Raw genomic sequence first — 26,559 nt, forward strand, 5'->3', positions numbered from 1 at the left:
GAGATTTCAAGAGTGGTAACTTGATCTTGTGGCTGGACACTTTGAACATATCCTTAAAACAATGAAATTCAGGACTTATAAAACAGATGGATAAGTGGAATGTAGACTCACCTCATAGGGACGGACTTTGTGATGGATTTCTTGTATGCCAACTTCCCTTGTGCGTACATCTCGACACTCTGTTCCCAGGTCTTTCATACGTGCCAAGGCCAGCTCTCGTAAGTTACCATGCTCCACACCAGAGCTGGGGACAACAAACCAATTCAGAACTAACCCAAGACTCAAGATGATTAAACAAAGACACTTGTCTACAGAGCTCCACAAAAAAGGTAAGGTGAAACTGAGCGCACATCAATGCACACAACATTTCAAAAATGCATCAACATTAGTTCCTTGAACAGTCTCACATATGATAAGGTTTATGACTATAAATTCAAGAACCATGATATCCTGAATAGGATAAAGACTTAATGGACACATAAGCCTGCACTATTTAAAAAATTATCTCATCTCTATTATATTCAATCTTCTTTGTTTCAGCCCCCATCAATGCTGATACAGTACTACCACACTTTCATATAACTTCCTCTATGCATCCATTTAAAGTATGCTACATCTAAACATTCTACTCATGCCTCCCCACACTTTTCTTGATCTTTCATTATAAACTTTACCTATACATTCCTCCATCCACAACATGTGACCCTTAATACTCAAAACAATCTAACTCCTCAAGTAGCTTATCATTTCAAATTGCATTAATTTTCCTACTACCTATTGTCCTGATACATCAAAGTGATGTAAGGTGGAGTGCCACAGAAAGGGCTACATAATAAGTTCAGGGTGCCATCACTGAAAAAAAGTTGGAGGACCAATGATATAGAGTGATGAGAGGAATGGAGATATTAGATAGGGCAGATTTAGTGACATGGTGCACGAGACATGAAGACAGGGAAAGAGGATGAAAAGTGTATGTGCAGAAAAAAAGATAATGCCCTTCAAGCCAGGGTACAATCATGTCTCTGTCAAGCATGTACTATATTGGGAACCTACCTGCATGCACCAATTTTCAAACTTTCATCTAACCATTATCAACAACACCACAATGCAATTTCGTTTATAGGAGACTCCTATCATTCATAAAAGAACCATCTGCAGAAAACTAAAAATAAGCTATTTCTTTACTGATTTTTGTTAAACTTTAATATGTTATGTGTCCTAGTCAAAAGATGTTACCTGCCAAGTTTAATAATAATTAGTCTGTAAATAGCTTGAAAATAACATTTTCAGGAAAAAAAAAATTGATATACTATTGTTATCTGCAACACAATATTGGTGAAAATACCAATAAACTTTGTACAATTCCCAAGAGATTGTGTTATTGAAATTTAAAGATTTCTTTTTAAGTTTTGCATACTATTTTTTAATATTTCTTTGGTTGTTTAGAATACATTGGTAATTCATAAAGATATGAGGCCTTGATTGAAACATTTGCATAAAACAAAAAATTGTTCATTCATCCCTCTTTCAAATGCAAAGAATTCCAATAGAACTGGTGAAATAGTTGTGGAGTTATATTGCATATTATGTAGAAGAAAAGAGAAGAAACTAAGTTATCTGCAAGATTGGCAATTACTTTGCCTTCTATTCCAGCAAGTTTTTTGCTTCTTAGCATGCCAACGTTCCTAGTGAAAGGACGTGTTTAGTGAGCAGTGACCTGACGCTAATATAGCTGGCTAGTGTAGACATGGTGCCTTGTGTTGCTGAGTCGTCTGGTTGTGTTAGTTCTCCTGTTCTTGAGGCCTTCGTTGCAAAGGTCTCAGAGGTGGAGGCTGAGTTCCATCAAAGGATCTCAGAGGTGCAGGTTGAGTTTTGTGAGAGGATCTCAGACCTGCAGGGTGAGTTCTGTGGAAGGATCTCAGCACCTGTGGGAGGGTTGTGTCCCACCATCACCTTACCTAGTAAGGTGATGGAGGAGCAGTGGTCGATTGTGTGCAGGGGCGCCAAGAGACTGAAGGTCCTCAGGGTGCTTTGCATGGAGATGAAGAATCCCTTCAGTGTGCTGGAGGAAGTGAAGGAGGAAGTGGACATGGTGGGAGGAGACAAGATGGAGGGGCAGACACAGTTACCCTGCCCCAAGGTAGAGTGCTTGTGCTTGGTGATAGTCAGGTTAGGCACTTTGTCTCAGAGATAGGAAGCATAGGTCGAGGGTGTGTTTGCCAGGGGCTGGGATAGGGAAGGTAGCTAATAGGCTAGACACGTGCTTGGAAAATGATGGGACCAATCCCATTGTTTTTCTCAGCGTGGGAGGGAATGACCTTGGTAAGGTCAGGAATGAGGAACTGTTTGGGTTTTGGACAGGATTAGGGACAAGGGTATGTGGTATCTTGCCAAGGAGGGGAGTTGGTGCTGAGTGGCTGTCCAGGGCTATTACAGTGAATTGCAAGCTCATAAATCACTGTAAGAGTAATGGATGGACATTCATGGACAACTGGGGCCTCTTCTATGGTAGGGACACCTTGTATACCCAGGATGCAGTGCATTTATCATGCCAGGGTGTTAGGGTTTTGGCCGGAACACTCGAGCAGGAGGTAACTGCACTCCAGCACTTTTTTCGTTAATCAGGAGGGAAGAAGGGGTTGTGAGGTCAAAATGAAGGACAAATTAATTAAATCTAGAAAGATAACTAGCTCAGGGAAGGTGAGAAATAGCTTAAGTGTTTACTACACAAATTCTAGAAGTATTTTGAATAAAATAACCTTGCCTAGAGGAATAGTGTGTGTAGAGAACCTTGATATCATTGCTTTAGCAGAAACTTGGTTAGATATGTCAGGAAAAGTATTTAATCCAGAAGTTAAGGTAGATAGCTATACATTATTCTATAAAGACAAGGAAAACAGGAGAGGAGGAGGTGTTGCGTCATGTGTTAGGGACACATTACAGTGTTGTATTAACAGTAGAATTAAAACAGATAGCAAAACAGAGTCGATATGGGTAGATATTAAGGAAGGATCACAGTCAGTAGTACTGGGAGTTGTGTACAGGTTACCGAACAGTACAAAGGAAATTAACACCTCACTGTGGCAGGAAATAAATAGAGCAGGAAGGTACAATCAGGTATGTGTGGTAGGAGATTTTAATTTTAGGAATATCAACTGGAGCCTAATAGTGGGTAACAAGGAAGTAGAGGAGTTTCTTATGGTAAATCAGGATAATTTTTTTTAAATGGGTAGTCAAAGAACCCACAAAGGGGAATAATATTTCAGATTTAATTCTTACTAATAGAGAGGAAGCAGTCATGCAGGTAGAGGTTGGAGGACACCTAGGTAACAGTGACCATTGGGAAATTGGGTACAAATAAAAATGGAAAGAAACTTTTAGAAGCAAAAACACTAGTAAAATACCTGACTTTAGGGGTGCAGATTATGAGGAATTAAAAAGATACCTCCAAGGAGTTGACTGGCAATGAATGCAGTGTGAGGTCAGGTCTGGGACGGAGTTGAAAGAGATAAGGCAGGATGAGACAGGTGAGGTGAGGTGTGAGGATGTAGAGGAAGAGGAGGGAAGATGTGTCTGGAAGGGGCATAGGAGAGAGAGAGAGAGGGGGGATAGGTGTGAGTATGCTGGAGGGTCTGGTCATGCTGAGATGGGAGAGGTGAGGTCAAGGCGAGTAGATGAGGGAGTGGAGAGGATGGGAGGGGCTGAGATGAGGGGATTAGGTGAAATAAATGTAGATGAGCTGTATAAATATTTTGTAGATAAATTGCACATAGGACAGTTAGCAAACATCCCTTATAAAGCAATAAGATCACAGAAAAATTACCCTAAATGGATGATTGTTAGGTTAAAACACTATATAGGGCAGAAGAGAAGTATATATGAGATTAAGGGCAGGTGAAGAGGTTTTAAGGCCACAATATAATGAATTAGTTAGAACAGTCACGAAGTTAACAAGGAAAGCTAAGGGCAATTATGGATTAAAGATAGCCAGCCAGGCGAAGATGGACCCCAAGGGATCTTATCAGGTATACATGATGAAGAATAAGGATATTATAGGTCCATTAAAGGCAGCAGATGGGGAGCTGGTTAGTTCTGGGGAGGAGATTAGCAAAATTCTGAATGAGTATTTTTTAACCGTCTTCACCCAAGAAAACATGCAGGATATGTCAAATAGTGAATAAATGTTTAGAGCAGATGAGAATGAGAAGCTGACAGATAATTCCATAACTAAGGAGATAGTGGAACAGGAGATAGATAGGCTAAAAATGTTCAAGACACCAGGACCAAATGAAATATATCCCAGAGTACTTATGGAATACAAAGAGGTTATTAGTGAGACGTTAGTTTCTGTCTTTAGGAAATCACTTGAGTCAGGTGAGGTACCAGTAATGTGGAGGCAGGTTAATGTAGTACCCATCTTTAAGAAAGGAGATAAAACTTCAGCATCTAATTATAGAGCTGTCAGCTTAACTTCAGTTGTAGGTAAAATATTGGAGTCAATAATAGCAAGGAACATTAGGAAACATTTAGACAAACATAACTTGATAAATCAGTCACAGCATGGCTTCACGAAGGGGAAGTCTTACCTGACAAACTTGTTAAGTTTTTACACTAAAGTGTATGAGACAGTAGATAATAGTGATAGTTATGACATCTTATATCTGGACTTAAGAAAAGTATTTGACAAGGTACCCCATCAGAGGCTCCTGAGAAAGGTTAGGGCACACAGGATAGATGGGAAGGTGTTGGGCTGGATAAGGTCATGGCTGAGTGACAGGCGACAGAGTTGTAATAAACAGCTCGAAATCCAAGTGGGGTCATATAATTAGTGGGGTGCCACAGGAATCAGTATTAGGGCCATTGTTGTTTTTAATATATATCAATGACTTGGATAGTGGAATTAGTATATGTTAGTAAATTTGCGGATGACACAAAGATAGGCAGATTAATTAGGTCAGAATCAGATACCATTGCCTTGCAGGAAGATTTAGGTAGGATGAATGACTGGATGGACAGATGGCAAATGCAATTTAATATCAACAAATGCAAAGTACTTAGCATAGGTATTGGAAACCCACACAGTAGGTACACAATAAACAACGAAACTCTGGTAGGTTCAGGGTACGAAAAAGATTCAGAGTTATAGTTAGCTCTGAACTCTGTCTTGGAAAGCAATGCATAGAGGCCAGAAACAGGGCAAATAGGGTACTAGGATTCATTTTTAGGAGTGTTAAAAGTAGAAGGCCGGAAGTAATATTAAAGTTATACTTGGTGCTGGTCAGACCTCATCTAGACTATGCTGTGCAGTTCTGTTCCCCACATTACAGGAAAGATATAGGTCTATTAGAATCAGTACAAAGGAGAATGATTAAAAGGATACAGGGGATGAGGAGTATTCCTTACGATGCGAGATTGAAATTGTTAAATTTACATTCTTTAGAGAGACGTAGGTTAAGAGGGGACCTGATAGAAGTCTTTAAGTGGTATAAGGGTTATAACAAGGGGGACGTAAGCAAAATTCTTAGGATCAGCAACCAGAATAGAACAAGAAATAATGGGTTCAAGCTTGGAAAATTTAGGTTTAAGAAAGAGATAGGAAGAAATTGGTTCTCAAATAGAATGGCAGATGAATGGAATGGACTCAGTAATCATGTTGTTAGTGCTAAGACATTAGGGAGCTTCAAGAGAAGATTAGACAGGTTTATGGATGGCGATAATAGATGGAAATAGGTAGGTATACTTCATACAGGGACTGTCATGTGTAAACCTGGTCGCTTCTTGCAGTTTCCCTTATTTCTTATGTTCTTATGTTCTTAACATCAGTCTTGTAGGTCTACATCATTCATGGAGTCATTGTAGAATAATATATGGTATTCGTATGGTGTTTTAGGGTCTAGCTGATACATTATTTCCCTTTTGTATATTATTCACTCAAAGGCGAGGTTATCAAAAGGCACCACCTCCCTCATTGTATCCCTGCCCATTAATGAATGCCCTCTTTGCTCATACTCCTTGCTGAAGTCTAGCTGCTTCTTGGTTTTCTTCTTTTGTGAACAACTCGTTCTGTTTCCTTTTCTCCCATCTTCCTTATGATAAGAAACAGATTCACTCTGTTTCCTTCTTTCCTATCTTGATATAACATTTTCTATGAAAGAAATAGGTGAAGCTTCTGCTGATGAAATATGGCACTTGTGAGGTAAGATATATGAGGAAGTGGCAAACTTGGTTAATGAGATGTCTGATCTCATCATTTATCAGGTCAGTGGGAAGGGTGGCAGCATGAGTATGGGTGGTGGTTGAGCCAGGGGAAGAGGTTGCAGTGGTACGATAGCATGCTTCACATTTGTCCTCCATTTTCTTATTCTTAGCCCTATGTGCTCAATCCATGTTTTGTCTGTTTACATGCTTCCTTCTTAGTGATGTTTCCGTAGAAGCAGAGAGTAATAATAGAGGTGAGGAGAGAAAAAGAAACAGAAAAGAAAAGGTGAGGACAGACCACAGAAATACATACACATCCTTCTCTTTTCTTGATTACTGTCTACCAAAGCCTCTCAGTGGCTATATATACATAAAGCTATGATTGCCATGTCTCTTTTTATGCCAGTAAATACCATGTTGGTGAATATTTTGGCAAAAATTGTTAATAAGCATGCGTGACACTGTAAAGCATGACATGACACTGAATGGGGAAGGAGTAAGAGAAACTACCATAACTTGATTATTGTTGTGAATTTTGCTGTAAAACTTTGTCATAAGGAGGCCAAAAGATGAGAGAACAAATGAGTTTTAATATTTCAATTTCTGGAAATTTTTTAATTTTTTTTGCTGACAGCCCTTAATGCTGAATACATATCACAAAAGTATATCTCTTAATAATATTATGGTGCCTCAAATATTTCCTCCTTTACACTGTGATACAAAGGGAAAATAAAATTAGTGATGACTATGCAATCTCTCTCTCTCTCTCTCTCTCTGCTTGCGAATATTTTCTTTGAACAATACATTTAGTATGTAATGCATTTGAATCCCTCCTGTAATATATATATATATATATATATATATACGAGGTGTGTCATTAAAGTTCCAGGACTGGTGCCACACAAGTTTTATTTCACATCCAGGCTACAAACTATAGGTTATCTCCTTCGAAGTAATCCCCCTGGCACCGCATGCACTTGTCCATCCTTCTCTGCCAGGCTTGCATGCACTGCTGGAAGGATTCTTGCGGGATGCTCCTCAGCTCCGTCGTCACGGCCTTTTTGATGTCGTCCGCATCATCAAAACGGGTCCCCTTCATGACCTCCTTGAGCTTGGGGAAGAGGAAGAAGTCGCACGGAGCGAGGTCAGGTGAGTAGGGCGGTTGCTCCAGCACGGCGATGTTCTTCTTGGCCAAGAACTCTCTGATGCTCAGGGCATTGTGAGCAGGCGCATTGTCGTGGTGAAGCAGCCACGAGTTGCCCTGCCACAACTCCCGCCTCTTCTCGCGCACTGCACGAAGCAGACGCCGCAGTACTTCTTTGTACACATGTTGGTTGACTGTCTGGCCCTGTGGCAAGAACTCGCAGTGGACGATGCCCCTCACATCGAAGAAAGCGATCAACATGACCTTGAAGCTGGACCTGGACTGCCTTGCTTTCTTCGGCCGTGGCGACGCCGGACTCTTCCATTGAAGGCTCTGGCGTTTGGTCTCCGGGTCGTACTCAAATACCCAGGACTCATCGCCGGTGATGACTCTCCTGAGCAAGTCTGGTTCAGTTTCCAGACGCTCGAGGATGTCCTGACACACCTGCATGCGTCGTCCCTTCTGGTCATCGTTCAGGAGTCTCGGCACCATCTTCGCACAGACTTTCCGCATGCCCAGATCTTCAGTGATAATCTTCCACACGCTGTTGTGGTTCATGCCAAGCTCATCTGCGATCTTTCGAACAGTCAACCGACGATCGTCACGCACCATCTGCTTGACACGCTCAACATTGGCCTCATTCCTGCTCGTTGAGGGTCTTCCACTCCTGGGGTCATCTTCCACGTCCTCCCGGCCCTCTTTGAACCTCTTGCACCACTCAAAAACACGTGAGCGTGACATTGTCTCATCCCCGTACACTTTTTGCAGCATACCCAGTGCTTCTGACGGCGTTTTCCCCAACTGCACCAAAAACTTCAAGTTTGTTCGCTGTTCAGCGCTCATTGTTAAACGACCTGCAACAGAGGACATGATTTTAAAAGCACGTAAGAAAAAGATTAGTGACTGTAGAGGGTTGGGAGCGCAGTTGTATACTCCAGAAGGATTACTTTGAAGGGGAAATATGGTGGTTTGTGGCTTGGGTTTGAAATTCATCTTTTAGGACACCAGTCTTGGAACTTTAATGACACACCTCGTATATATATATATATATACATATATATATATATATATATATATATATATATATATATATATATATATGAAGCTGTCTAGGGTTATTTTCTGCCCAATAACAAAAATTTTGCTTATTCACACAGCCTGAGAGATGAAAGTGAGCTTCATCAGTTGTGAGAAGAACAGCATTTACAGGAACATTTTGAAGGGCATTGTCACAACATGACATGCGATCTTCCCAGTTGCGTTCGTGCAGTTTCTGAGCAATCATTAATTTGTATGGAACTGCAGATCAGTGTGTAGAATTCTTCTGACTGTTCGATCAGACAATCCCAAGGCAGAAGCATGTTTGTGAGCTGAATGTGTAGGAGACTGAGAAACAGAAAGTCTCACAGCTTGAACACTGTCTGGAGTTCGAGTGCTTTGTGGTCTTCCAGGTGGCTTTCTTTTAACTGCTGAACCTGTGGCTCTGAAATTTGCAAGCCACAGCAGTATTGATTTACTATCTGGAACAGCATCATTCTGACCTAACATGAACTCAAAAAGCTTTCTGTGTTGCAATTACAGATTCACCATTCTTCAAAAATGTTTCTACAGCAAAAGCATGATGTGCACCAGTCCAAATCATATTGCTAGATGATGGTATCTAGAAAAAAAATGGTAAGTCATTAGCTAAATGAAAACATTGGCACTTCATAAGTTCATTAGCAACAAATAGGTGAAAGTTTAAAATATGGGAGGCATTTCTGCCACACCCTGTGTAATATATATATATATATATATATATATATATATATATATATATATATATATATATATATATATATATATATATATATATATATATATAGGGCATGTGGCAACACATGGTCATTATGATATACAACTGCAATAAAGCACAGGAACTTTAATAAATATTTAATTGGAATAGTGAACCAAAACTTGGCAAGACGAAGTTGCCATTCATACGAGCACTGAAATTTTAATAAAGATTTAATTAGAATAACAAACTAGAACTCGCAAGACTAACTCACCAGCTGTGCGAGCCACTGTTCACCTATCTGCTGCCTGTCCCTTCCTCCTTTTTTCCTTTCCTCTCCCTTCTTTTGTCTTGTCTCAAACCTCCCTCCCTGTTATCTGTCAGAGATAAGGGACTAGGGACTAAGGATTCTCTCTCTCTCTCTCTCTCTCTCTCTCTCTCTCTCTCTCTCTTTCACTCCTTTGCTCTATGTAATCTCCTTCCCTGTATATCCTTTAAACCCATTCTTCCTTTTCTCTCCCTTCCTCTTTCATCATGGCTCAAACCTCCCTCCCTGTCACCTCCCCTCCCCCTTATCTGTCAGAGATGACAGATCTCTCTCCCCCCCTCATTTATTCTGTCATTTACACTTCATGCTTTCTCACTTGTATAATTCCATTTTCATTCTTTATCAATCTCATTCCACTTAGGAATCCTCAGGATTGTTCTTACTTTTAAAGAGAGAGAGAGAGAGAGAGAGAGAGAGAGAGAGAGAGAGAGAGAGAGAGAGAGAGAGAGAGAGAGAGAGAGAGAGAGAGAGAGAGAGAGAGAGAGAGAGAGAGAGAGAGAGAGAGAGAGAGAGAGAGAGAGAGAGAGAGAGACAGCAGTGCAAAATAAAAACTGTGTATACTACAACTGTTTTCATGACTGAAGATAGCAGGAACTTTGGATGACTCATCATTTTGAAGTTGGTGTTTATTTACAATAGTATTTTGAGTGAAATTTTAAGGTAACTGTTTTTTTATATCTGACATATAGGATGACCCAATTTTTTGTTCTTTTTAAGGATGATTCAAGTGCCATGTTATACACTGAAATATATGATACTTCATGATTTCTTTTACTGTATTTTTTCTATATATAATTTATTTTCATTCAATTCTATGTTTAGCACACAACATAAACCCATCAAAATAAATAGATAAATAAATAAATAAATAAATAAATAAATAAATAAATATATATATATATATATATATATATATATATATATATATATATATATATATATATATATATATATATATATATATATATATATATATATATATATATATATATATATATATATATATATATATATATATATATATATATATATATCTAACTCCCCTCGTGATTTCTGGCATCTAGCCAAAAATATCTCCAATAACTTTGCTTCTTCTTCTTTCCCTCCTCTATTTCAACCAGATGGCACCACTGCTATCACATCTATTTCTAAAGCTGAACTCTTTGCTCAAACTTTTGCTAAAAACTCTACCTTGGACGATTCTGGGCTTGTTCCTCCCTCTCCTCCACCCTCTGACTACTTCATGCCACCTATTAAAATTCTTCGCAATGATGTTTTCCATGCCCTCGCTGGCCTAAACCCTCGGAAGGCTTATGGACCTGATGGGGTCCCTCCTATTGTTCTCCGAAACTGTGCCTCTGTGCTTGCACCTTGCCTAGTCAAACTCTTTCAGCTCTGTCTGTCAACATCTACCTTTCCTTCTTGCTGGAAGTTTGCCTACATTCAACCTGTTCCTAAAAAGGGTGACCACTCTAATCCCTCAAACTACCGTCCTATTACTTTAATTTCCTGCTTATCTAAACTTTTTGAATCTATCCTCAACAGGAAGATTCTTAAACATCTATCACTTCACAACCTTCTATCTGATCACCAGTATGGGTTCTGTCAAGGCTGCTCTACTGGTGATCTTCTGGCTTTCCTTACTGAGTCTTGGTCATCCTCTTTTAGAGATTTTGGTGAAACTTTTGCTGTTGCCTTGGACATATCAAAAGCCTTTGATAGAGTCTGGCACAAAGCTTTGATTTCCAAACTACCTCCTACGGTTTCTATCCTTCTCTCTGTAACTTCATCTCAAGTTTCCTTTCTGACCGTTCTATTGCTGCTGTGGTAGACGGTCACTGTTCTTCTCCTAAATCTAGTAACAGTGGTGTTCCTCAGGGTTCTGTCCTGTCATCCACTCTCTTCTTATTATTCATTAATGATCTTCTAAACCAAACTTCTTGTCCTATCCACTCCTACGCTGATGATACCACCCTGCACTTTTCCACGTCTTTTCATAGACGTCCAACCCTTCAGGAGGTAAACATATCACGCAGGGAAGCCACAGAACGCCTGACTTCTGATCTTTCTAAAATTTCTGATTGGGGCAGAGCAAACTTGGTATTGTTCAATGCCTCAAAAACTCAATTCCTCCATCTATCAACTCAACACAACCTTCCAGACAACTATCCCCTCTTCTTCAATGACACTCAACTGTCCCCCTCTTCTACACTGAACATCCTTGGTCTGTCCTTTACTTATAATCTGAACTGGAAACTTCACATCTCATCTCTAGCTAAAACAGCTTCTATGAAGTTAGGTGTTCTGAGACGTCTCCGCCAGTTTTTCTCACCCCCCCAGCTGCTAACTCTGTACAAGGGCCTTATCCGTCCATGTATGGAGTATGCTTCACATGTCTGGGGGGGTTCCACTCATACTGCTCTTCTAGACAGGGTGGAATCAAAAGCTTTTCATCTCATCAACTCCTCTCCTCTAACTGACTGTCTTCAGCCTCTCTCTCACCGCCGCAGTGTTGCATATCTAGCTGTCTTCTACCGCTATTTTCATGCTAACTGCTCTTTTGATCTTGCTAACTGCATGCCTCCCCTCCTTCCGTGGCCTCGCTGCACAAGACTTTCTTCTTTCTCTCACCCCTATTCTGTCCACCTCTCTAACACAAGAGTTAACCAGTATTCTCAATCATTCATCCCTTTCTCTGGTAAACTCTGGAACTCCCTGCCTGCTTCTGTATTTCCACCTTCCTATGACTTGAATTCCTTCAAGAGGGAGATTTCAAGACTTCCTCTCCTCCTGCAGCCTGGCTGCACAAGACTTTCTTCTTTCTCTCATCCCTATTCTGTCCACCTCTCTAATACAAGAATTAACCAACATTCTCAATCATTGATCCCTTTCTCTGTTAAAGTTTAGAGCTCCTTACATACTTTTGTATTTCCTTCTTCTTTCATGAGGAAGGTTTCAAGACACTTATCCTCTTTTTTTATTTTATCTGACATCTCTGTGGGAACTGGCATTAAGTGGCCCTTTCTTTTTATTAAAAAAATTTGTTGCCCTTAGCCAGTGGTCCTCTTACATACACACACACACACACACACACACACACACACACACACACACTACAATTTTTTTTCTATAACTTTATGATGAAACATATTAAAAAATTTTTCTATAAAACATCTTTGTAAACTAGGGGTGTGTCTAATATGCTGCCAAATCACATATATATATATATATATATATATATATATATATATATATATATATATATATATATATATATATATATATATATATATATATATATATATATGTATATATATACACAGGCCTAGGCATCTGTACTACAGCCACATTAAATGATTGATAATTATTAGACATTTTTTTTTTCAAGAAAATGTGCATCTGATGCACCAACAAATGTGGTATATATTGTTACGACCAGGTTCAGCTCCCTTCACAGCTGCCACTCACATGAGTCAGCTTTCCCTAGGCTAGCTCCTTCTAGCCTTGTGCAGGTGTAGATATGATGAATTCAGGCACCTACTGGTCATCAACAACTATTACATCTCTGAGGCTGCCACTCTGTCTAACGCACCAACAGAGAAGGGAATATGATAAACATCAACTTAATTCTAAGCTGGAAAAAACTAATTAGCCATGTGCTAGGGAGCACAGACAACACAGATTATCCACAGACTTAGTTATAATACTCCATTGGACTACTGCCCACAGTAACAAAAACCAACCACATCTCTGGTCAGAGAGAAGCCCAACTACAATCTTCCAGAAGACAGATTACCACCTATTAAACTGGTGGAAATCCAGGAAGAAAGAAGACAGCTGTAGTCTAGTACAAAGATTATAAAATTCCTCTGGTCTGCCTCACTCATATTTGTGGGCCACAGACACCAGTACCATTTAACAAAATCACAACAAAAATGCTCACAACGCTCAGACACTAGGCCCACAAAAAGACACTGCACTTAGGCAGAAAGAAGAGGACAGGAGCCTGCTCCTATAAGTACTCTGCACAAAGACACAATGGATATCAGGACACACAGAAAAAACTATGTGTGAGACCCCAGCTATATATAGGAGTAGCAGAATACAGCTATTTATGTCCTTCAAACAATATCTGGATCTGCCCAGATCCTGGTCTCCCATAGAGTCTAGACAGTACACAATAATACTAATCTCATCCTTAGGTGTAAAGTAGTAATACATCCTCCCTATCCATGTATTAGTTTGTCTCTCTCTATGCCACGTCTACCCTCTATGGTTTCCAACCTGCTACTGAATAAGCTGGTAAGAAAAACTGTTAAACGCGTCCCTGATGCAGACAGAACAGGGGGCTGAGAAGGGCAGCCGCTCCCCCACTCTCTCACTCACTGAGTCTTACACTGCAAGAACACTAAGTTTAAAAAATTATTATATACTTACTAGAGGAACTGGGTGAAAATCTATTGCTTCATGCAAGAAAATAACTCTTCAACTATTTCTTCTATTAATTTGAACTCTCAAGAAGGAATGGGAGTGGAAAAAATTGAATGGGGAAGATCAACTTCTAATTCAAATAAAGTTTTACATTAAACACAGCGACTCTCTGACTCATCAGCAATACATCCCTTCCTTATCACTCTCTCTCCCTCTCCTCTCTCATCTTTTATATCTTTCTTCTTCCCACTTATCTGTTCTCTATTTTGCTGCACACACACACACACACACACACACACACACACACACACATATATATATATATATATATATATATATATATATATATATATATATATATATATATATATATATATATATATATATATATATATATATATATATATATATATATAAAGAGTGGAACCTCAATTCTTGAACTTAATTTATTCCTGAATTCTATTCAAAATCCAAAATGTTTGGAAACTGAAAATCAATGTAAAATGGATTAACCTATTCCTGGACACCTATCCAAGCTGTCTTAGCAGCTTATGATAGACACTCCTATGGCCAAGATGGCCACTAAACATCTTCAGCTCAAATTATTTATACAGATAAGACGTATTGAATTAACTAATGACATGGAACTCACCAGAAGATACTGTTTAGACCATGCAGGTATTCTCTTTGTCATCAATCTAGTGAGGGAAGCCTTACAGAATGAAACAGAGGAGCAACACACTTACCACCAACATGAAGGTGATCATAACACTTAGATACCTTACATAATTTTTAAGGTAAATTTATTTGATGTTGGTGATTCTAGTATGAGGATGAAATATTTAACCAATTTATAATTAAATGTCACCTTAGGCCCATCCTCAATACTATTAATACATTTAATTACAAACTGGCTAAATATTTCATCCCCATACTTGAGCCACTAACATCAAATAAAATTATCTTAAAAATTCCTATAATTTTATCAAATAAATAAATTATAAGTTCATAATACTGTCATAGGTAGTTTTGATATTAAGTTGCTTTTCACTGATATTTCCCTTTATTTTTTTAATGTGTGAGGGACACCTGCTTAGGGCAACAAAAATCCAATAAAAAAAAAAAGTCCACCAAGATGCCAGTCCTCAAATAGGATCCAAAGCAGTAGCCAAAAATTGAAGGATAAGTGTCTTGAAACCTCCTTCTTGAAGGAATTCTAGTAATAGGAACGCAAGCAGGGAGTTCCTGAGCTTATCAAAGAAAGGGACAAATGATTGAGAACACTTGCACTAGAGAGGTGGACAGAATAAGGGTGAGAAAGAAAAGTCTTATGTAGCAAGGCTGTGGGAGGAGAGGAGGCATACAGTTAGCAAGATCAAAAGAGCAGTTAGCAAGAAAATACTGGCAGAAAATAGCAATAGATGCAACATTGCGGCAATGAGAAAGAAGCTGAAGATAGTCAGTTAAAGGAGAGGAGTCGATGAGACAAAAACCTTTTGATTCCACCCTCTCTAGAAGAGCGGTATGAATGGAAGCCATCCCCCATACATGTGGAGCATACTCATATATGGATGGATAAGACTCCTGTACAGAGTTACCAGCTGGAAGGGTGAGAAAAGCTGGTGGAGACATCTCACAACACCTAACTTCATAAAAGCTGTTTCAGCTAGAGATGAGATGTGAAATTTCCAGTTTAGATTATAAGTAAAAGAAAGACTGAGGATGTTCAGTGTAGAAGAGGGGGGGGGCAGATGAGTGTCATTGAAGAAAAGGGGATAGTTGTCAGGAAGGCTGTGTCAAATTGATAGATGGAGGTAAGAGAGTCCTACCTCTCTGTGGCTTGGCGAGTCATATCTGGGTTGAGTCCATTTACTAATCTCTTGAACCCCTTGTCTTCACAACAGATAGTGGTTGTAAGTCTTCCACTCTCATCCTAACAATCTGAGCATCAAGTTTTTTCTTTTTATTCAAATCATTCTTATAGGGCTGAGCCCTAGTGATGGCCTCAATCAGTGTTGGTTGAGCAGAGGTGGATGGTCTGGGGTTTGACAGCAATTTCCACATCTGCATCCTCCTTCAACTCTGCATATTCAATTAGATGCCTTGTGTGCAGGTGTTTCATCACGTTCGATGTACTTCCACTGTATTTCAGTTTATCTTTACACACCAAGTATACAACAACGTTTGTTGCATGTATGTCAACACTGGAGCTGTTCTATTCCGCTTGGATGCCATTGTTTTACGTGAAATTTAGGCTTAATAAGTGAGATGTACACCTCCGTTCTCTATGGTCTGGCACTGCAAAGTAGGTACAAATGCGATATGTGCACCTTCAGCATGCTGTCTTTGAAAAAGACTTGGTGCTTGTAAAAATATTACATTATAATGTGAGAGTAAGGATTGGAGTACAACATGCAAGTAAGTTATTTTGAGTATCTGAAAAAATAAGGTCTTTATTTATTCATGAGGATGATGGTCTCAGGCTCCCTCTCTCTTAGGTAGTTTTAGCTCTTAAGAGCAAGTCGCCAGCTGCACACTACTATTTATACCCTGTTATGATGTCACAGGATATCTACCGATCAGAGTTTTAAGAAATTATGATGCATAAGAAACTATTATGCATATGGCAACACTAAATCAGAGCATGCTACTGGCCATCATGAACAAAATATTTTCATATAATTCGTGTGATTTCTTTGAATACTGGATGAAGAGACGCTATTCATGTATCATTCCTTTACACTCCATTTCGTTCATTTGTAGATATAATTTACAAAACTTTGTGAATAATATTCATGATTACGTATTTCAAATATTGCATAACTGTTTGTGATTTGTAACTCATGAGCATCAGCCATCAGTATTCACGAGGAACTGTTAAGGTGGAACTGGTTCCAAGACTCGGAACTGATTCCAAGCAAGGCCTAGCGGAACTATCAGAACTGATTCCGGAACTGGTTCCCGCCCAGCCCTAGTGGATAGTAGCATGTCCTAGGAGGCTAGGGTAAGCCTGCTTTAATTGTCAGGCCATAATGCATGGGTTTTTCAACATCTCACATTTTATAAGTTCATGTGGGCCTCTGAAGTTTTACAAGGGCGCCCAGATCCTGATACCTGGAACACGACTTTGTGCACACTTGAAGAGTGAAAAGAAAGATCTCATGCTACATCCTGTCCTCTCACTTATTTCTTTTAGTTAGTTTACCTCCCTTAACCCAATGATAACAGTTCTTCTCAGTATCACTTATCTTGCCTAGAGCCATCATTAAGTGTAAATTGAAGGAATGTGGCATAAAATAGTGGCAAATCAACAACTACGTCAAAAGTAAAAACAGATTCTCTGAAGATGCATTCTCTCACTCTTACAGTGTGGAGGCCACTGAGCTGTTAATCACATAAAACATATAACTGGCAATCCTGTAACATGGTTAGGTATAATAACTTGCCAAAACCGAATGCTACAGCATAGTAGGCTATGACGAGGAAAAAGGCTTGTGGAGTACTGGAGATGGACTTATATCCATTTTTTTTTTCCTCGGCTACTGTATGTGTAAATATATATATATATATATATATATATATATATATATATATATATATATATATATATATATATATATATATATATATATATATATATATATATATATTTTATGTAGGAAGGACATTGGCCAAGGGCAACAAAAAATCTAATAAAAAAAATGCCCACTGAAATGCCAGTCCATAAAAGGGTCAAAGCAGTGGTCAAAAATTGATGGATAAGTGTCTTGAAACCTCCCTCTTGAAGGAATTCAAGTCATAGGAAGGTGGAAATACAGAAGCAGGCAGGGAGTTCCAGAGTTTACCAGAGAAAGGGATGAATGATTGAGAATACTGGTTAACTCTTGCATTAGAAGGGTGGACAGAATAGGGGTGAGAGAAAGAAGAAAGTCTTGTGCAGCGAGGCCGTGGAAGGAGGGGAGGCATGCAGTTAGCAAGATCAGAAGAGCAGTTAGCATGAAAATAGCGGTAGAAGACAGCTAGATATGCAAAATTGCGGCGGTGAGAGAGAGGCTGAAGACAGTCAGTTAGAGGAGAGGAGTTGATGAGACGAAAAGCTTTTGATTCCACCCTGTCTAGAAGAGCAGTATGAGTGGAACCCCCCAGACATGTGAAGCATACTCCATACATGGACGGATAAGGCCCTTGTACAGAGTTAGCAGCTGGGGGGGTGAGAAAAACTGGCGGAGACGTCTCAGAACACCTAACTTCATAGAAACTGTTTTAGCTAGAGATGAGATGTGAAGTTTCCAGTTCAGATTATAAGTAAAGGACAGACTGAGGATGTTCAGTGTAGAAGAGGGGGACAGTTGAGTGTCATTGAAGAAGAGGGGATAGTTGTCTGGAAGGTTGTGTCAAGTTGATAGATGGAGGAATTGAGTTTTTGAGGCATTGAACAATACCAAGTTTGCTCTGCCCCAATCAGAAATTTTAGGAAGATCAGAAGTCAGGCGTTCTGTGGCTTCCCTGCGTGATATGTTTACCTCCTGAAGGGTTGGACGTCTATGAAAAGACATGGAAAAGTGCAGGGTGGTATCATCAGCGTAAGAGTGGATAGGACAAGAAGTTTGGTTTAGAAGATCATTAATGAATAATAAGAAGAGAGTGGGTGACAGGACAGAACCCTGAGGAACACCACAGTGACCGTCTACCACAGCAGCAATAGAATGTTCAGAAAGGAAACTTGAGATGAAGTTACAGAGAGAAGGATAGAAATCGTAGGAGGGTAGTTTGGAAATCAAAGCTTTGTGCCAGACTCTATCAAAAGCTTTTGATATGTCCAAGGCAACAGCAAAAGTTTCACAAAAATCTCTAAAAGAGGATGACCAAGACTCAGTAAGGAAAGCCAGAAGATCACCAGAAGAGCAGCCTTGACGGAACCCATACTGGCGATCAGATAGAAGGTTGTGAAGTGATAGATGTTTAAGAATCTTCCTGTTGAGGATAGATTCAAAAACTTTAGATAGGCAGGAAATTAAAGCAATAGGATGGTAGTTTGACGGATTAGAATGGTCACCCTTTTTAGGAACAGGTTGAATGTAGTCAAACTTCCAGCAAGAAGGAAAGGTAAATGTTGACAGACAGAGCTGAAAGAGTTTGACTAAGCAAGATGCAAGCACAGAGGCACAGTTTCGTAGAACAATAGGAGGGACCCCATCAGGTCCATAAGCCTTCCGAGGGTTTAGGCCAGCGAGGGCATGGAAAACATCATTGCGAAGAATTTTAATAGGTGGCATGAAGTAGTCAGAGGGTGGAGGAGAGGGAGGAACAAGCCCAGAATTGTCCAAGGTAGAGTTTTTAGCAAAGGTTTGAGCAAAGAGTTCAGCTTTAGAAATAGATGTGATAGCAGTGGTGCCATCTGGTTGAAATAGAGGAGGGAAAGAAGAAGAAGCAAAGTTATTGGAGATATTTTTGGCTAGATGCCAGAAATCACGAGGGGAGTTAGATCTTGAAAGGTTTTGACATTTTCTGTTAATGAAGGAGTTTTTGGCTAGTTGGAGAACAGACGGCATGGTTCCGGGCAGAAATATAAAGTGCATGAGATTCTGGTGATGGAAGGCTTAAGTACCTTTTGTGGGCCACCTCTCTATCATATATAGCACGAAAACAAGCTGTGTTAAACCAAGGTTTAGAAGGTTTAGGACGAGAAAAAGAGTGAGGAATGTATGCCTCCATGCCAGACACTATCACCTCTGTTATGTGCTCAGCACACAAAGACGGGTCATTGACATGGAAGCAGTAGTCATTCCAAGGAAAATCAGCAAAATACCTCCTCAGGTCCCCCCAACTAGCAGAGGCAAAACGCCAGAGGCACCTTCGCTTAGGGGGGATCCTGAAGAGGGATTGGAGTGATAGGACAAGATAAAGATATGAGATTGTGATCGGAGGAGCCCAATGGAGAAGAAAGGGTGACAGCATAAGCAAAAGGATTAGAGGTCAGGAAAAGGTCAAGAATGTTGGGCGTATCTCCAAGACGGTCAGGAATACGAGTAGGGTGTTGCACCAATTGCTCTAGGTCATGGAGGATAGCAAAGTTGTAAATATATATTTATATATACATATATATATATATATATATATATATATATATATATATATATATATATATATATATATATATATATATATATATATATATATATGAACATGAGAACAATCCTGAGGATTGCTAAATAGAATGAGACTGACTGAGAATGACAATGTTTTTATATGAGTGGGAAAAAGTGAGAAAGGATGAAGCAAAAATGACACAAAACTTATGAGAGGGAGAGAGAGCGAGGTATTACTCCTTGTCCCTTATCTATGACTGATAAGGGGAAGGGAAGGTGACAGGGAGGAAGGTTTGAGACAAGACAAAAGAATTACATAGAAAAAACAGGCCATAACAGACCTTGCAGTCCTCACGAGGTGACCAGACCTAGGATACTAAGATGATAGTAGAGGAAAAGGACAGGAAAGCAGATGACTTTCTCCCCACCCTCCACTCCCTCTGGTGTAAGCGGTACAAGAAAACAGATCAGAAAGAAATACCTTATTGAGTTAGAGAAGAAAAAACCCAAAGGAAATTTTATAGGAAAGAAAATAGATGAATTGAGGTGCCCCATTTCCTGAGGGCAAGGAATTTAATCACTAATAAACAAACACTGTTAGCCGCAGATTGCAAGCTAGATAAAAAATCAAGACAGTGTTTAAAAGTCTCAACGGTGTTGCAGTCTATCATGTCTCGGGGAAGCCCATTCCATAGATTTACTACTCGATAGAAAAAATAATTTTTTGATTTGTGAGAATTGAAAGATTTCCCAACAATTTTGGAACCGTTTCCTTGTATGTAATTTGAAGAGTCTATCATAAAATATTTACTGCGGTCCATGTTATCAATGCGTTTGATGATTTTAAACACCTGTATTAAGTCACCTCTTAGTCTTCTTTGTGTTAATGGGAAAAGATTTAGTTCTTTAAGACACTCTTCATATGATTTGTTTCTTAGGCTTGGTATAATTTTTACTTTACACTGAACTCTTTCTAATCTATCAATGTCTTTCTGGTAGCAGGGGCACCATGCTTGAACACAATATTCCAAAAGGGAATGGACTAAAGATTTATACAAAGTGAGGATTGTATCCTTAGATTTATATTCAAAAGATCTGTCCATTAAGCCAATTACTTTATTTACTTTCTTTGCGACTTCTAAATATTGTTGGCTAGGTTTTAAGCTACTCGATATTGTCACTCCTAAATTAATTTCGTTGTCAACACTTTTAAGTTGGGTACAATGTAAAATATACTTTGCTTCCTCGTTTCTATACCCTACGTGAAGCACTTTGTACTTATCTGCATTAAAACTCATTTGCCAGGTTTGCCCCACTCTGTTAATTTGTCTAGATTTTTCTGCATTTCTATTACATGTTCATTAGAGACTACAGAATTCATAATTTCGGTATCATCAACAAACTTTGATATTATACTGGTAACACCATCATCTATGTCATTAATATAAACAAGAAAGAGAACTGGTCCTAAGACTAATCTCTGTGGTACCCCGCTGGTTACATTAGTCCACTTGGATGTTTTTCCATCTATTACTACTCTTTGTTTATGGTTGTTTAGCCAGTTTTCAACCCATCTCAACACGTCGCCATTGATACCATGTGATTTTAGTTTAATCATTTGTTTGTGGGGGACTTTGTTGAAAATCAAGATATATTATATCTACTGCATTACTCTCGTCATACTGGTTCAGAATATCATAGAAGAAGTCTAAAAGATTCATCAAACAAGAGCGTTTGTTGCAGAAGCCGTGTTGAGTATTTTTAAGTAAGTTGTTTTCTTTTAAGTGATTAACGAATTTATCTCTTATTAGTGTTTCAAGGATTTTGCATACAACTGAGGTTAAGCTAACTGGCTGATAATTATAAGGTAGGTTAACTGTCTTTTTTGAAAATCGGAGTTACGTTAGCAAGCTTCCATTCATCGGGCATTGTACCAAACTGCAAGGATTTATTGAACAATATGGTTAATGGTTTAACTAATTCAGATTTTGCTTTTTTTAAGATGTGGGGTGAGATCATGTCATGCCCGGGTGATTTGCTAACTTTAAGTTAATCAATGCATTTTGACACGTCACTTTCTGTTATGTTGATGCTACTTAGGGTGTCATTCTTATTAAGTTGCACTGCTGGTGCCATAGAGATGTTGCTGAGGTCTTCTACTGTAAATAATGAGGCCAAGAAAATGTTTAAAATATTACTAATTTGCTCTTCATCATTAGTGTAATCTCTATTTACGTCAATTAAGGGTTCAATAGTTGAAATAATCACTCTCTTCTGCCTGATAAAGCTATAAAATTCCTTCGGGTTTTACTCTGGTTCGCAACATGTAACTCGGTGGACCTTTTGCTGTGTTTGACTAACCTCATTGCTTTACATCTTAGTTCAATGAATTTTGTGTGTTCTTCGTTATTACTGAAGGATTTTAATCTGTTATGGGCATCCCTCTTGGCATGCAAGCATTCAGCTATTTGTGTGTACCACCACTTGGGCTTAAGGTTTTTAGTGGAACGGGGGAGGGAGAAAAAAGGAAAACAGGGAGGAAGGGAAGTAATAACCAGGAAGGAAAGTACATAGGGCAAGGAAGTAGAGAAAGGGTGAAGGAAGAGGATGGGAGGATGGAGAGAAAGTAGAAAGAATAAATATTAACAGCAAGGGTGAGAAGTGACTAAAGAATCAGAGAGAGAGAGAAGAAGTATTGAGAAATAAGTATTCTCTTTTCCTCTTCTTTATTCCTCTTCGTTTTTCCTTCATCCTTTCCCTTCACATTTATGTTCCTTTCATCCATTTTCATTCTCATTCAATCTCATTCTCTTCAGCAATCATCAGGATTCTCTCTCTCTCTCTCTCTCTCTCTCTCACACGCACACACACACACACAGAGAGAGAGAGAGAGAGAGAGAGAGAGAGAGAGAGAGAGAGAGAGAGAGAGAGAGAGAGAGAGAGGAGAGAGAGAGAGAGAGAGAGAGAGAGAGAGAGAGAGAGAAGAGAGAGAGAGAGAGAGAGAGAGAGAGAGGGGATAGGATACATGGAGAGGGAGGAAATGGGGAGGGATGGGGGGGGGCAGGGAAGGGAAAGAGAGGGAATGGGGAGGGATAGGGGAGGGGATCAGAAAAGGGAGAGGGAGGGAATGGGGAGGAGGGCAGGGATGGGAGAGGGAGAGAGGGGGAATGAGGGCAGGAAAGGGAGGGAGAGAGGGGGAATGAGGGCAGGAAAGGGAGGGAGGGAGGGGGAGGGAGGGGGGGAGAGAGAGAGAGAGAGAGAGAGAGAGAGAGAGAGAGAGAGAGAGAGAGAGAGAGAGAGAGAGAGAGAGAGAATATATACACACACACACACACACACACACGCACAAACACGGTTTTAGGTGTGATGGTATTGCATGGCCAGTTTGGCAAACTGTTCGGGCATTCGCCGAGTAGGGAAATTTCCCATGAACTGCATTGCTGTCTCTATAGGACCAACAGTTTAACACCTTGGTGGAAAGGACAGACAACTGTTCTTCCTCCTCTCTCTCTCTCTCTCTCTCTCTCTCTCTCTCTCTCTCTCTCTCTCTCTCCTCTCTCTCTCTCTCTCTCTCTCTCTCTCTCTCTCTCTCTCTCAGTATTGTATGATCTGTATCTTGTTCTATCACTCCAATCCCTCCTCAGGATCCCCCTGAGCAGAGGTGCCTCTGGCATTTTGCCTCTGCTAGTTTGCAGGACCTGAGGAGGTATTTTGCTGATTTTCCCTGGAATGACTACTATTTCTGTGTCAGACACCCGTCTTTGTGTGCCGAGCACATAACAGAGGTGATATTGTCTGGCATGGAGGTGTACATTCCTCACTTTTTCTCGACATAAACCTTCTAAACCTTGGTTTAACACAGCTTGTTCTTGTGCTATACATGATAGAGAGGTGGCCCACAAAAGGTACTTAAGCCATCCATCACCAGAATCTCATGTACTTTATATTTCTGCCCGGAACCATGCCAAGTCTGTTCTTCAACTAGCCAAAAACTCCTTAACAGAAAGTGTCAAAATCTTTCAAGATCTAACTCCCCTTGTGACTTCTGGCATCTAGCCAAAAATATCTCCAATAACTTTGCTTCTTCTTCTTTCCCTCCTTTATTTCAACCAGATGGCACCACTGATATCACATCTATCTCTACAGCTGAACTCTTCACTTAAACCTTTGCTAAAAACTCTACCTTGCACAATTCTGGGCTTGTTCCTCCTACTCCTCCACCCTCTGACTACTTTATGCTACCTATTAAAATTCTTTGCAATGATGTTTTCCATGCCCTTGCTGGCCTAAACCTTTGGAAGGCTTATGGACCTGATGGGGTCCCTCCTATTGTTCTCTGAAACTGTACCTCTGTGCTTGCACCTTGCCTACTCAAACTCTTTCAGCTCTGTCTGTCAACATCTACCTTTCCTTCTTGTTGGAAGTTTGCCTACATTCAGCCTGTTCCTAAAAAGGATGACCATTCTAATCTCTCAAACTACCATCCTATTGCTTTAATTTCCTGCCTATCTAAAGTTTTTGATTCTATCCTCAACAAGAAGATTCTTAAACATCTATCACTTCACAACCTTCTATCTGATCGCCAGTATGGGTTCCGTCAAGGCTGCTCTACTGGCTTTCCTTGAGTCTTGGTCATCCTTTTTAGAGATTTTGGTGAAAATTTTGCTGTTGCCTTGAATATATCAAAAGCTTTTGATAGAGTCTGGCACAAAGCTTTGATTTCCAAACTACCCTCCTATGGTTTCTATCCTTCTCTCTGTAACTTCATCTCAAGTTTTCTTTCTGACCATTCTGTTGCTGTTGTGGTAGATGGTCACTGTTCTTCACCTAAATCTATAAACAGTGGTGTTCCTCAGGGTTCTGTCCTGTCACCCACTCTCTTCTTATTATTCATCAATGCCCTTCTAAACCAAACTTCTTGTCCTATCCACTCCTACGCTGATGATACCACCCTGCACTTTTCCATGTCTTTTCATAGATGTCCAATCCTTCAGGAAGTAAATATTTCATACAGGGAAGCCACAGAATGCCTGGCTTCTGATATTTCTAAAATTTCTGATTGGGGCAGGGCAAACTTAGTATTGTTCAATGCCTCAAAAACTCAATTCCTCCACCTATCAACTCAACACAACCTTCCAGACAACTATCCCCTCCTCTTCAGTGACACTCAACTGTCCCCCCTCTTCTACAATGAACATCCTCGGTCTGTCCTTTACTTATAATCTGAACTGGAAACTTCACATCTCATCTCTAGCTAAAACAGCTTCTATGAAGTTAGGCATTCTGAGATGTCTCCACCAGTTTTTCTCACCCTCCCCCCAGCTGCTAACTCTTTATCTGTCCTTGTATGGAGTATGTTTCACATGTCTGGGGGGATTCCACTCATACTGCTCTTCTAGACAGGGTGGAATCAAAAGTTTTTCATCTCATCAACTCCTCTCCTCTGACTGTCTTCAACCTCTCTCTCATCGCTGCAATGTTCCATCTCTAGCTGTCTTCTACCACAATTTTACTTCGGCAAAATCACCTATCTGCTGGGCGGACATTTCCCATGAGAGAGAGTGCGTCACGCGCTGCCGGCAGTTGTTTGCTGATCGCAGCGTTGGGCAGACACGGTCATTCTGGGTCATACGGACTTCCAAGTTTTTGCTGTTTTCTTTCAGATAAGGCCACGATGCTTGTTACGCAGGTACAGTGCCTTCAACTTCGTTACCCGTTTTTGGGGCGAGTTGTATTATTGGTATATCGGTCTCCACTGACGATGGAACTGTGTGGGAAGCTTACGGCTTTGTTCTCCTTATCGCAGTGCGGCAGCCATGTCGGAGTCTGGTGAAGCGTCCTCTGCCTCTCGATCCCCTTCCCCTCCTGCCCCACGTGCCTTCTGTGGGCCTTCTCCTCTCCCTGGGTCCACTGTTCGCCTGGGGGGCTGGGGTTTGTCGCCTCCTTGTTCTGCCACTTTTTCTGGTTTCTCGGCCAGGATGAGTGAGGATGAGGCAGTGTCGATGCCTGCCGCCCCTGCTGACAGCACCTTAATTCAGGGCACTAAGGCCTTTGGTCCTTCTGACACGGTGGTTGCTGACATTGACAATAGAGTGGCAGAGATGGTAAACTTTCTCTTTGATAATGGTATGAGAGAGGAGGACTACAAGGCCATGTGTGAGGACGATGTTGTCAAGAGGCCTAATAACTGCCATGCTCTTGCGCCAGTGGAATGCAACCCACAGGTGTTGGAGGCCCTGAAGCTGGATGCCAGGAAGACAGACTTCCGCTTGAAGGAGGTAAATAAGGACATCCTGCGGGCTTCAACCATTATCACCAAATCCTTAGTGGCGCTGGATGATTTGGCTGAACAGGAAGGTAACCCCAAGTTGGCACATGAGGTGAGCATGCTAAATGGTGCACTGGCATTGCTAGGCAATGCCAATCACAGGAACAATTTGGCCAGGCGTTTTGTCATGAAACGCGAGATAAACTATAAATATGCTCATCTTTGTTCAGATAAGGTGCCAATTACTCGCTTTCTGTTCGGTGACGATGTGTCCCAGTCTGCCAGACAAACTGAGGAAGCGGAGAAACTGCGGAGTAAGTTCTCGCA

At 40.3% G+C, this 26,559-nt stretch overlaps 1 protein-coding gene across 2 annotated transcripts in view; it reads right to left on the reverse strand.

The window, feature by feature from the left end:
• The window catches only part of LOC135101705 (elongator complex protein 3), a 201,442-nt gene that overhangs the window by 73,694 nt on the left and 101,189 nt on the right, over nucleotides 1-26,559 (reverse strand). For both annotated transcript variants that reach the window (XM_064006020.1, XM_064006021.1), the window contains exon 8: nucleotides 112-244. In XM_064006020.1, the coding sequence (XP_063862090.1) occupies nucleotides 112-244 (133 nt within the window). The remainder of the gene's footprint in view (nucleotides 1-111; nucleotides 245-26,559) is intronic.

The sequence above is a fragment of the Scylla paramamosain genome, chromosome 1, assembly GCF_035594125.1.
Source record: "Scylla paramamosain isolate STU-SP2022 chromosome 1, ASM3559412v1, whole genome shotgun sequence".
NCBI lineage: Eukaryota > Metazoa > Arthropoda > Malacostraca > Decapoda > Portunidae > Scylla > Scylla paramamosain.